Source organism: Sesamum indicum, linkage group LG2 (genome assembly GCF_026168435.1).
Source record: "Sesamum indicum cultivar Baizhima isolate 11 linkage group LG2, ASM2616843v1, whole genome shotgun sequence".
Taxonomy (NCBI): domain Eukaryota; kingdom Viridiplantae; phylum Streptophyta; class Magnoliopsida; order Lamiales; family Pedaliaceae; genus Sesamum; species Sesamum indicum.
Window position 1 is genome coordinate 20,398,778 of NC_142658.1, and position 14,315 is coordinate 20,413,092.

General features: G+C 29.4%; 1 protein-coding gene across 1 annotated transcript; it reads left to right on the forward strand.

Moving 5' to 3' along the window:
• Nucleotides 1-6,299: 6,299 nt before the first annotated feature.
• LOC105156341 (E3 ubiquitin-protein ligase RHA2A) lies at nucleotides 6,300-7,193 on the forward strand. Its single transcript, XM_011072442.3, has one exon. The coding sequence runs from the start codon at nucleotides 6,499-6,501 to the stop codon at nucleotides 7,012-7,014; it is 516 nt and encodes a 171-aa protein (XP_011070744.2). The 5' UTR covers nucleotides 6,300-6,498; the 3' UTR covers nucleotides 7,015-7,193.
• Nucleotides 7,194-14,315: the final 7,122 nt, after the last annotated feature.

Sequence of the window (14,315 nt, forward strand, 5' to 3'; positions counted from 1 at the left end):
TCAGACAAAGGGTTGGAAAAATCAAAGAGTTAGAGCAGCTGTCAATCAGACATCTATGGAGGTGGCTGTAAGAGGCCCCCATCAATCAATACTTACAAAATTCACTAGATTTTTAAAAGATTCTGCCATCAACTTGTGCGAGTCAAATTCATGCTGCATTCCATATTTTTTTTTTTTGGGTATGTTAAGTAAATAATTATTTGAATATGTAATTGTCAGTATTAAATAGGAATAATTATATTTTCATTGTATGAGGTTTGATTTAATTATATATAGTTTTTTTTGTGATTTGAAAAATTATATCTAGTGATGTATGTTTCTGTCTAACCAATAGACACACATATCCATTAGTCAAATTCACCGAATTTGCTAATATTAAAAGAAAAAATTGAATGAAAATATATATTTATTCTCAATTGACTTATTATTAATTTATTATAAATTAAACAATTATTTTCTGATCAAACTACTTTTATACATCTTCACATGATAATACATGTGAAGACTTGATCAGAAAAAAATATTTAATCCGCAATAAAATACTAGTAAATTAATTGGGGTTAAACATAAATTTAACTAGTAAATTCCATAAATTTTGACTAACGAATGCGTATATTAGTTAGAAAAAAATAAATATTAAGAATACAAAATATAATTTTTCAAACTACATAAAATTAATATGTAATTACACTAAACGTATCTAAAAAAAGAACCGTATAATTATCCTATTAAATATCGAGTATGGCATCTATAATTAAGACCCGCCAATACGTGTGGATGGTCGGAGTCTTTTTCATTTTCCCACACTGCCAATTCAAAGTGTTGGTATCTAATCCTCATCTTAAATACTCTTACCATCTAATTACTATAATTAGGGTTAGATAATTGAATGATTATAGAAAGGAGTGGGAGATCTGAGCAAATCTTTTTCAGTGAGAGGGTCCTTGTCTACATGATGCCCTTATCTTCACCGGCCAAACGCGCTTTTCACTCTCACCTTAGTTGTTGGTTACTCCACAACTGTATTATTATACGACTTTCGAATCTCAACTTCTATGATCATGTCTTAATCTTGTCCATTCTTTAATCGGGTCTTTGATTTCTATCCGGTTTGGGATTTGGATTTGTCAACATGTCTTTAATAGAATACAATTTATTACATTATTACGTTCAGATTCTAAAATTGATTAAAAAAGCAGATTCAAATTGAATCGAACATGTTATTAATTATTCAAATTTATTCTAATTGTAATCGAACTTTCAAAAAATGCGTTTGAATTTGGTTTGATTATCAATATAATCAAATCAAAATGAATTTTAATTGGATTAAACATAGGTCAAGAGTTCGAATAATTTAATATTTTTAAATATATTTTATTATTTTGAATTTGAATCGATCTCGAAAAATTTACTGAAAAAATTCTTTGAATTATTTTTTTAACTCTAATTCCAGGCTAAATATACACTTTTGTTATTTGAAATCAAATTTTCAGACATGAATTAATAAAAAGATGTATTAGAATATTGGATCATGCACAGACAACTATAAAATTTGTTATGTATGACAGAGATGATAATATATGAGTACGTAGGGTTCGTCAGAAACTCGATTAAAGACATAACAATTGATAATGGGGTAAATTATGTTGATACCCCATAAGTTGCATTAAATTATACAAATATTTCCTTTCTGTTGTAAAATTATTATTACACTCTCCGAAGAGTGTTAGTGTAATATTTTTCAGGAGCATTTGTATAAGCTTTGTCTTTAAATAGTGGATGTAATTGTAATTATAATTATAACCTCCAAAAATATAAGTACAATTTTATAAAAATTAAGAAATATTTGTGTATTAAAATCTAACCTAACCGAGGATGTCAACATAATTTACTCTTAATGATAAAAGCACATATACGTCCTCATATACAAACTAACATATATATACTATTTCCAAAGCACTTTAATATTAGAAAAAAGCATATCTCAGCATTTTAATTATTGTACGTACTAAAATAGACAAATACAAAATGAGGGAAGCATTCATTCATGTGATTGCAGACATGTTAAAATTAGGACAAGGACAAACATGAATTTAATGGTGGCCGGTTTGAATTAGACTTTATGATATTAATAAGATACGGATGTTGGAAAATTACGGTACAAAATCCTCCACGTTGTTCTTCAACAAAGCATTAGTAATGTCTTAATCTAATGGTTGAGGTTGTATAAATAAGTTTGAGGACATAGATTTCAGTCTTATTGAATGTGTGTATATTTATCTCATTTTGCATGAGTTATTATTATTTAATTACAATAATATTAATATAGTGATTTAAAATTTATAATTATTATAGTCAGAAACCTTATTTTCGCTAATTAAATTAGGGTTCATTGACAGCTTATTACAACTGTTGGGAGGTCATATGTTGGAGTGGACCACTAATTGGCGGCCAATACTTGTAATTTTTGTTTCTAGTTTTGTCATTGTGTGTGTCTTCTTGCACAATTTTAGACTACGAAAATAAAGAGGAAAAAAAGATATTTTGTGAATAAATGCAGGTGCACGTCAGCATAGATTTATGGTGGCATTTTCTTGAATTTGTTGCAGGTTTAAGGCTTATCATCATTAAACTTCGATAATTTTTTTTTAAAAAAAAAACAAAAAGAGAAAGTCGTCCATTTTTTTGTCTAGTCGGTGTGATCTGAACCCATTTTAAGATATCATTAATTTTGACGACTGTTTAATCATTTTTAAATCGAGCGATTTTAGTTGCTCGTATAATTTGGCTATGTTTATAAATAAACAATTTCTTATATTAGGTATGTTTTATTATCATGTTTGAGTTATTTTATATCGATTTTACTAATTTAAGCATCCGATGACGTTAATTGGGACCTATTCAGTGTTATTCTGACGGCATTTTAAGATATGCTTAGAATTGGTATTTGTTTTTTTCTTCTTTGGAACTAAGCTATAATTGTATAAATTTCACTTTTAAAGAAAAATAATTTAAGAAAATGAATAATTAAATTACCGGCGAATAGTCACAATTTGCAGCGTATAACTCTTAATGAGTATTAATTAGGAGATAACTCAATATGGATAATCGGTGATTAACTCAAAATTTATTGTCCATGTATTTTAAATGTCTTTCTTTTTTTTTTTTTATAGTCCAATAAAATCTAACTTAGTTCGCAAAATTGTAGATCCATTATATAAGATCATGAGTTTAAATTCATCAATCGCGACTATAATTTTATTTTAATAGTAATTGTTGGTTAGTAATAAATATTTGGTCTCGATTATTAATATATTTTAGTACTGATAATGATTGAAATTTACGGTAATTATAATTAATTTATTTGAAAAAATATTAATAAAAAACTGCACTTTTGTGTTGTATTTTAAGGTCAATATAATTTTCTTTATGATTAGTTACGTAATTCTCATTAATGGTCTCATAAAATACAAAGATTACACTTTTAATCTTTTTAATAAATTCCATAAGTATCAATACTATTATAAAAGAAAACCCGTTTGTCATACTAATTTTTGAATATTCAAATTTACCCTTCAATTTATTTCTTCTAGTCTAATTTTTTTTATCAAAATAGTAATTCCCAATATTTTTATTTTATAATTAAATAATTATTTTTTTCTCTTAATCCACTACTCCATATATCTCTCACATTTTTCATAAATTTTTTTCCTCCCAAACTTCCATATTTATAAGAAATTTATAATTATAATTTATTTTTTTCAACTAATCCATATTTTTTAATATCACATAGTTGTAATAATTTATTTTCATCTCATTCAATAATTTTTTTTTATATACTCATATATTGCCTGCAACAACAACTAAATTTAATAATTAATAAAAAAACACGCATATTAAACATGTGGCGGTTAACTCAATCCATAGTCTAACACGAGACCTCCGTAACAATATACACTAATGCAACCATTTGAAATCTGAAGCACTTCATTCCTTCCTACTCATTAGAAATGCCCGAAATCATAATCCCTCAATATTTAAATTAATTATGTATTCAAAATATAAATATAAAACAAATACTATATTTACGGGGTATTTTAGTACCTCTTTGTAGAAAATTATGATAAGTATTGGATATTGTCACATATCTTGACGCAACCTAGTTAATTTTGGAGTTTTTTTGAATTTTAACTTCAATTTTAGTCATATAATTATAAAGGATGGTACATTTAGTTCAAATGTCACTGAAACAAAAATGTCAATCAGCAAAATTGACCGAAAAATTTAAATGTGTTGTATTTTTTCTAATTACAACGCACGATTGCAATTATGAAATTAAATAGGATTAAAAGTACCACTATCCCATAATTAATGGATCCAGATTGTAATTTTCCCTTTATTTTTCTTATATAGTGATTCTTTTGGCTAGATTTTCACTTGAAATGAAAAGGAGATTAGGAGTAGAGAGGAATTTGTGAGAGTTTAGTGTATGAGGTTGAACTCTAATGAAATCTGTCTACTGTAATTTTTAGCATTTGTTCACCAATCACGTATGGACACGAACACGATATGATACAGACACAGCGATACGAAAAATATAAAAAAATTAGAATACGATACGGAACTGACGCAACTATATAATATATTTTTATTATATATATTCTCAATTTTTTATAAAATTAAAATATGTAAGATGAAAAATATTAAGAGAAAATATAAAATAAGCATGTCTTATATCTACATTAATCGAATGTGGCTTCAAAAGTATACATAATTAGATTATTTTATAGAAAAAGCAATGAAGAATTTTTAATAATTTAAATTAGTTAAATTATCGTGAACATCTATCGAATTTTTAGTAATTTCATCATAATATTTTTAGTTTAAAAGGAGTGAATTAATCTTTTTCTTTTCTTATTAAGCCTAAAATTCATTTTTTTTCTTGAAAACAACCCAAAATTTTTTGAAATTATAAAAAAAAAATTAAAATTTGTCTGACACTCCTCCAAAACGTGTTGGATACGCCAATAGGCGTGTTCGACCCTGTGTCCCCTTTTTTTTTTTTAATTTTCGGACTCACCGATAACATATTCGATACGTGACCGAAGTGTGTTCGAGCTATATTCATATCCAATACTAAATCAAATAATTTTTTGAAGTGTTCGTGCATTATAGTTGTTGACTTTAAAGTTCCTTGTGGTTTCAGTCAAACTCCATACTATATCACAATTCAGTAAGACAAGCAACCCCTTGAGTGTTAAGGCCTTACAAGTTAGAACCAAGATATCGTGAATTGAAATGTGATGGGGGATTATTATTATTATTATTAAGGAAATTACACAAATATTTTTAACAGGAAGAAGTTATTATAGCCTGGATGAAGGATCCACGACCTCTCGATTTGGGTTGGCTTAGATCTCACGATCCGATTTTTTTGAACCGTCGATCCGTATGACATCATCCAGATCACAATATGTGATATAGGTAAGTGGATCTTTCGGACACTATAAATACACCAGTTATGCTTCATTTATGATAAGACATTTATTACAATCAAACTCGCATTTGGCAATGTGTGTGTCGATCCGATTTTTTTGAACCGTCGATCCGTATGACATCATCCAGATCACAATATGTGATATAGGTAAGTGGATCTTTCGGACACTATAAATACACCAGTTATGCTTCATTTATGATAAGACATTTATTACAATCAAACTCGCATTAAATATCTTGATTGGCAATGTGTGTGTCGACTAAAGTAACTCAATTATACTTTTTTTTAACTTTTCTCTAAAGTTAGTTTTATGTCAGTAACTTTTTATTCATGTATATCTAAAATTAATTTATTTAATTAGATTAGTTATTTATTTATCTTTATTCAATTTTAACAAATATAAAAAATTAATTATGTACATATATAGAAACACAAGTAATATGTTAATACGATGAGATGAACAATATATAAGAAAATTTTAACTTCGATCCGACTCGATCAAATTTGATTCGATTATATAACATATGTAATAAATTTATCGTGTGATTGATGTACAATTTAAAAAAAATAATCAACTATAAAACAACTATACATTTATTTTGCTATTGATTTTATTCGACCAAAAATACATCATATTAGATAGATATAGGAATTAAAAAAATAAAAAAAAAATAGCATGAGTTGGACCCACACACACATGGCTTTGATGCATGTACAAATCTCCAACTCTTTAGGCCCTCTCTCTTCCTAATACATCACACTTTCATTCCTCCTCACATCCCCCAACGTAACAAACACACCTACACAAGAACCTTGCCCGCCTGTCCTCCCCTCCCTCCTCCCACGTATTCCCTTCCCCCCCCCACCACCCCCTCCCCCGCCAACATTACTACTATATTGCTTGTATGTATATATGTATGTATGCATATATATACATACAAAATAGAGATACCTATTTGATTTCTTGCATGAGAGATTGAGTTGCAGAACAACAAACTAATATGGGTTTACAGAACCAGCTCGCCGACGCGTCATCGGAATCAGTCGTCGTGCTCATGGTGGTGCTCATTGCCAGGAGCGTAAATTATCTCCACTCCTTTCTCTTCACAATCCTGCGCAGCCTGGGCCTTTTCTCCCCCGCTTTCGACCCGGATCACCAGCACCATTTCGGGAGCAGTAACTCCCTCTACGACGTCGTCGGGTCCGGCCTAGCCAGCCTCATCCTCCTCTGCGACCAATTGAATCTGAACCGGGCTTGCTCCTACCCCAACCCATCCGGTGGTGTTGACGGCTTGGGAGCGGACTGCGTGGTGTGCCTGAACCGGCTGAACGAAGGGGACCGCATCCGCGAGTTACCCTGCCACCACGTCTTCCACAAGGACTGCCTCGACGGCTGGCTCGACCACCTCAACTTCAACTGCCCCCTCTGCCGGGCGCCCCTGGTGTCCGATGAGAGCGTGGATTACACGCAGAGGCGCGTCGCAAGAGATCTCCTGGCGTGGTTTCCGTTTCACTGATGCAGCTCTATGGCGCGCGCGTGATATCTTTTCTTCAATTTTCCTTTTTTTCCCCCTCCATAAATGTAGAAGATGCTGGTTTTTTGAAGAGTTTGAGGGCTCTTTTCAACTACTGTAGAGAAATTTAGGAAAAAAATAAAAAATAATAAAAAAAAAATCCTTTTTTCGATAATAAATAACTATTTTGCCCTTATATTATTAAAAGGAGACATAATTAATGTTAATTAATATTTTTCCAGTTAATGTTAATTAATATTTTGTTAGAAAAATGGGTCAGGATTCTTGTGATGATTGGTCTTCAATATTTCTGACCCTTCAAGTCTACTTGTGATCATTCCAGTTAATGTTAATTAATATTTTGTTAGAAAAATGGGTCAGGATTCTTGTGATGATTGGTCTTCAATATTTCTGACCCTTCAAGTCTACTTGTGATCATTGTTATTTACATGATCTGAAGAGCTGTAGAAGATATAACTTCACCGAATTTAATATATTGAATTTCTTGCGGATTATAAAATATTAGAATGTGTTCATTTTAAATCTATATATTTAGCTATACATATATTTTTAAATTATAATGTCTGAAATCTAAATTAGGTAATGATATTATAAGGAGAATCCACATTCTTACACTGGAGAATGAACTATATTATATGTACATCAATTTTTATAAGGGATGTTGGTAAACGTTCTATATTAGTTGTAAACGAAAAGTTTGAGAGGATTATACGATTCGAGGTCATCTCTTTTTAGTGATGAGTCTTTTAAAAATTATCCCGTAAAATTTATACAATATTAAAGTGAAAATACCTCGCATGACAGTTGAGTCGCAAGCCACATTACTTGACATCGTATTTGGAGACGAGGCCTGTGCCCATCCAGACCCCTCGTCTGGGGGCTGATAATATAGGTAAAAGTCCTACATTAATTACAAATGAGAAATTTGGGTGACTCATTAGTCCTAATGTACGTTTTCCTAGCGAGGTGTCTTTTCAAGACTACCTCATGAGGCTCATATAAAGCCGAAGCGAAATAATTCGAGCAACGGGGTACTGATCGAGTTGTAAGCTACATCAATAAGCTCGTATATTTTATAAGATATTTTAGATTTTATTTTAAAGATAAGTTCACGTGTTTAGATAAAATAAGATTATAAAACTTATAAAAATATTAGTTATAATAAATCTATAATTAATTTGAAAGAATACATTAAGATTTTAGAAAATAAGTTAACAACTTCTTACTTTTTTTGTAAAGAGCTAATTATAAGCTCATGATATCTTATTTTTAGACCTTATAATATTTTTTTTTCTCTAAAAAGTTTATCAAACACTTTGTAGCATCTTATAAGTTCTCAAACGTCTTATTGAGATGTTTTAAAAACTTATAAGCTCACTCAAATTGATTTATTTTTTTTTATTGCAACCTCTGTTCAACTTTATACTCCATTCAATATACACATATCAAGTATCAAAAATCTTTTTCAAAAATACATAATAAGATTTTTATATACGTGGAATGTGTATATTGAATGGAGTGAAAATAAAATAGAATTTGTAATAGAAATCCAGTAGGCCCCAAACACCCTCTTAGTCTAATTTATGAATTTTGAGATTTATGGGGGTGAATTCGGGTATTAGGTGTAGAGCACAATTTGGACGTGAAGAGTGATATGGGCAGAAAAAAGGGGGAAAGCAGACAAGAGAGAAAGATTATTGTGTCAAAAAAGAGAATATGATCATAGGATGGTCCATTCAGTAAAAACCCAAAATCTCATTTTCATTAATGCTATATATATGAAAAAAAATTGAATTTGAATAAAAAATTTCAAACGAATTCATGTTATGAAAAGTTGAAATTCATAACAATACCATAAAATATAATTCAAGATAAAAGTTCGAGAATTTAAAATCTTTTATAACACGTAACTAAGATCGAAGAGTTTGAAAATATTTGAAAATGTTAGTTATGAACTCTTCAATTTAAATACAATTTCAGTGAAATCTATTCATAAAAAAATAAAAAGAAAGATTGCAATTTTGTTCTTTTTTGAAAAACATAATCTACAAGTCTACTACTATTAGAAAACATAATAATAACGGAAGAGAGATTTCCATGAAAACTATGGGAGCGTTTGCAAAAATTTCTATTTTTTCAGAATTGATTTTTGTAGAAAAAGTTAAAGATTGTAGCAGAATAAAAAGGAAATAGTGTTTGTAAAAAAAATAAAAAGCAGATAAAAGCTAAATCGGATAATATTTGGAGAAAAATTATTTCTAAAATAAATTTAATTGATGAAAGACTATTTTATCCTATATGTGTTAAAAAGATATTTTTTTTTGCGTATTATTTCACTTGTTGTTTGTCACTAAAATTTTTTTTCCACAAAAAATCATAAATTTTATTTTGATTAGTATTTCATATTTATTTTTAAAAATATTTGAAAAATATATTACTAATAATGCTCCCATTAAGTAATATAATGTTCATCCATACACAATTATTAAACTTACATGATTGCAAAAAATAATTAGTTGATTAATTAATCAAAATAATAATATATCAACAAAATAATTAATATACTTAGATGATATAGCGCATAAAATATAAAAAAATTAAAATATTAAATATATAAGTGTAAATTTAATTATTTTTAAAATTTAAATTATTTAAAAATTTTGATATCAACTTTAAATATGTAATTTTAAAAATAAATAAAAAAATAAAAAGTTAAATTAAAATTATTATAATAAGGTTAAAATAGTAAAAAATAAAATTGTATTTATTTACAAAAAAAACCAAACAGCTAAAAGCACCCCCGAAACAAGCATTTATGATGTAGCTTTTGGTCTAAAAGTGCTTTTCTTAACCGTTTCAGAAGCAAAAATAGGCATCTCAAACACTTTAAAAGTATTTTTAAAGAGCTAGAAACTGAAAAACACTTTTATGATGGTACGCAAACACTCCCTATATCATTCAATCTACAAATATCTCTACATCATTTTCAGATATCTAAACTTTGTCAATTATTTAATGTTTATGTCATACCCCCTGTTGTTTTATTTCACTTCAACTTGATAATGAGGTTTAAAAATGAAAGTTGAAAAAATAAAATAAAAATTTTTTGTTCCAACTTATATACTATTTTCTCTGTCCCACAAAGAATGCTTTTGGTTTCTAATTTTATTTCTCTCAAAAATTAATGGACGATATTTAAATTTAATGAGAAAAACAATCATTTTTTGATATATTAATCACTAAATAAGAAAAAAAATCAATTAGGTATTAGTATGTGCTTTTTTCCCTTAAAGGGAAAGCATTCTATTTTTAGATTTTAAATCTTTTAGTAACTAAAAAGGCAATACTCAAAGAAAATGACCAACATTTGACTTTTTGTCCTATTTTTTTTATTTGGTTTCTTAAAAAAAATAAAACCCATTTGCTATCGAAGCCATTTACAAGATCTAATAAGAAATGACAATCCTTTAATAATCCATCAAGCCTTGGAAAAGGCTTGATAAAAAATTTATCCGGCCTTGAGGGTATGATAATTTAATCCAGTCATATTCGACATTTTATCTACTCGAATAAATATCAATAAAAATGATTAATTTATCTTATTCTTCTATATTTTATTCACTCGGACCTTATTAATCATTTGTTTCACGTGTAAAAATAATCAGTCCTTATTTTTTAAGTAAAAACAATCGAGATCGTAATTGAATATAACTATTTTTTTTAAATAATATAGTAGAGTAGAATTATGATAGGAGACAAAGAAGTGTGAAATTGAAGAAAAGGAAAAGGAGATGCAAGTTGGAAGAGATGGTTGAGAGTGAAAAAGGCAACTAAAATTTGGGAAGCAAATGGTATTGATTTTGATGTTGGCTTTAATATGAACAGCACATGTTTTTGTTTGTGTAATAAGGGAGTGGGAGGGGACCAGCTTGCAAGAAATATGTGGTGGAAGTGTAAGAGAAATGCTCTGATTTTCTCTACTTCACTCATCTTTTCTTCAGTCTAAACTAAAGAATGTGAGAGAGCATCTCTCTCTGCAAATTGCTGCTCCTACTTTTGCTGATTGTGACCGACACATTCATCATCTTATGCCCTTTTCACCCTCCCAAGTGTTTTTTCCTCCATTACAATATTAGATGGACCCTTCTATTTTTAAACATTTGAGTGTCTTCTCAAACACCCTCCTTTTAAGGGCAAAATCATAGCCACTTTTCTTATATTTTCATATAATTATAATTATTTTTTTTTATTTGAGAAATTATAAATACTCTTTATTTCAAAGTAAGTCTAACAATGAATTCATTCTATTACGTTTTTCATTTAATATTTTATGCTGCAATTTAGAATATGGATTGTATTTTTTATGAACTAATATGCCCTATGGATTATTTAATTTATTTATACTCGGATATTTTTTTTTACCTTATGTTTTTACAAATATTTTTAAAAAGTATTAGTAAAGTAAAGTAAAGTAGTAGTTTTTATTCCATTGTCTAGTGGCGATGTAATTATTTTTTATTTAAAGAGGTATTTATATCTTTTTAAATCACGATGAGATATTTATAATTATGTCAAATTTAAGAAAAATCGACTATAATTTACACTTTTGTTAATTGAAAAACATGTTAGGTCCGATTGGATACTATGTAACTACAACAATTGAAAAACGCTGCCTTTCGCAGCTTGTCTGAAGATTGTCCAATTTGATCACTAAAATCACATGAACACATTAAAAGCTAAGCACCTCTGGCACATAATACACTCAGACAGAGTGGCAAACTTTACATTTTATTGACGTTTTGCTTCGCATATTTAAGTTGAACAAGTGATTTAACCATCAGACCACTGCATGTATTCGTGGTATAAATTACTGTTCCATCTCTTTTGACCGAAGCATGTATGTATAGACATTATAACTGCTTTTGCTGACAATTGACATAATTATAAATATTTTTTTATTATTTAAAAAAATTATAAATATCCTTCCCTAATAAAAAAATAATTATATAGTTCTTTTATGGTGAAGTAAAAATTACTACTTCACACCCATTGAGCTTTTTTTTTTAATTTCTTTTGGCAAAATATAAAGGATTTATAACCCAAAAGAGCATTTTGATCGGTTTACTATAAAATTTACATTAAACTCTAATAAAATGGAACTCGTCATTAGACGAATGATGATATAAATAAAGTATTTATAATTTTTAAATAATAAATAAAATTTTATATTATTAAAACTAAAAAAAGGTGACTGTAATTTTTACGGCTTACGCATAGGCTTTAATTTTGAAAATAAAATATGTATAACTCATTAATATAGGTGGTGCAATGCGTATTAGAGGTAGTAATTTTATAAGTTAGTGTGAAGGTGACGTGGGCTGAATTGATGAAAAGTAGACAAGTGAGCAACACGTGGCCTGTTTTCTTGATGCGCAATCGCAAAGAAAAAGAGTCCTTCAAGCTGAAGGAAAAACGTAGCTAACTCTCCCTGCACCATTTCGTGCTCTAAAATACACACAAATCTGTCATAGTAATGACAAACAAAAATACCTTTCTCTAAATTCAGACAAAAAACCATTTGAGTTGATTTGATTGCTTATAAGTTTCATCATTCTCTTAAATCAAACTAAATTTTATTTTAGGAGATTGGTTGTATATCCATTACATTATAAATTTTAATGTATCATTAATAACCATACATATTTATAATCATTTATCAGCAATTGTGACAAATTAAATTAACATATATAAATAAAAATCTAAATAATTATAAATAGGCCTCGATTTCTTCATTCAATTTGATATTCATAAAAATAGACGGATCTAAATGATCTAAAAAGAAGAAAAGAATGCATGGTCCATGATTGCCACCAGGAGGCCTAGTTTCGGTAAGGACCAAAACACCTTTAGAAGGTCCAGTCTAGGTAGAGTTGTGAGGGAGCTTAGTAGGCACCTTTAGAAAAGAAATTGGCAAAAGAAGTCTACCCTCTCCAAGAAGGAACACAGGCCCACAAAAAAGATTAGAAACTTGATTTCCCTAATCAAAGTCAAAGTCCATCTCACATGGCTTCCACGGGTGGTTTGAGTGGCATCCACTTATAATTTCTAAAAGCATACCTCACAGAATCGAATAAGAACTAGCAGCCGGTCGAGCACATGTGGGCCTTCCAAAGAAAAGTAATTTATCAACCGTAAAAGCTTAGACTTCTATTGAGTGAAAACGTCTTCTCAACCACCTCCTTGAAAATCTGTAAAAGGCATCCTTATCCTATAAGATACCTTCATCCACAACGTATTCTAACTTTCTAGAATTGCGATTCTTCAACCACCAAGAGATAACCTCCCCCCAAATCCCGTGCGAATCCTCCAACTGTTGGAGACTCTCCATTGAATCTGAGGGGGGATTCAACCTCATCTAACAACTTTAAGGTCATGCTCCACCAAATTTGTGACTTTCCAACCAATTTATAGTGAGCTCCCCCAGCAGAAGAAAATATGTTTTTACTCTCTGAGCCAACGTATTATAACTTTTACCTTCATACTACCACTTTATTTGAAAGAAATTTTATACTTTTGTACTCAAACATTTCTTTTATATCAACTATTTTTTTTTTGATACACACAAAACAAGGAATAACACTATCAATTCACTCACTTTCATTAATCTATCTTTTAGTATTTATTTCATTACTTCCCACTCCAAATGGACCTAACACCACACATGATTTGCTTGCATTATTGTCGCCGTATAAGGGAACACAAAACTAAGATGTGAAAATAATGGAAGCTATCAACACTAGATCTAACACTTTCTCGAATACCTCCTCCAAAAGAATGATCTCCGTCCTGCTGGAGGACCTGCAATGAATGATTACTACCTTCATTTATGGCCCAACTTTAATTGGTTCCACCATTATGATTATCTAATATTAATGTTTCTAGTAACTCAACTTTGAACTTCGCGATAGAGAGGACGTCCATTTAGGGCCCAACTTTCCCCAATTCACAGATTGAAATGTAGCCTAAGAAAAGTTGTTTGGGGTTTTCACTAATCTGTTTAGTTTCTGCATTACTTCTGATTACGGTGATGGAAATATTTCATGATAGTCAGAGTTCTTAATTAGGGCAACGACAGCGAACGTTTTTACTTAGTCAAAAAATGCAAGGAGAGAGGAAAAAGAAAACAAGTTTTACTCTTGTATCTTTATCGTCTAGTACCCACCACTTCCTAAGAATTTTTTTTATTTATATATTAGTTATTGCGCCATATTATCCTAACATGC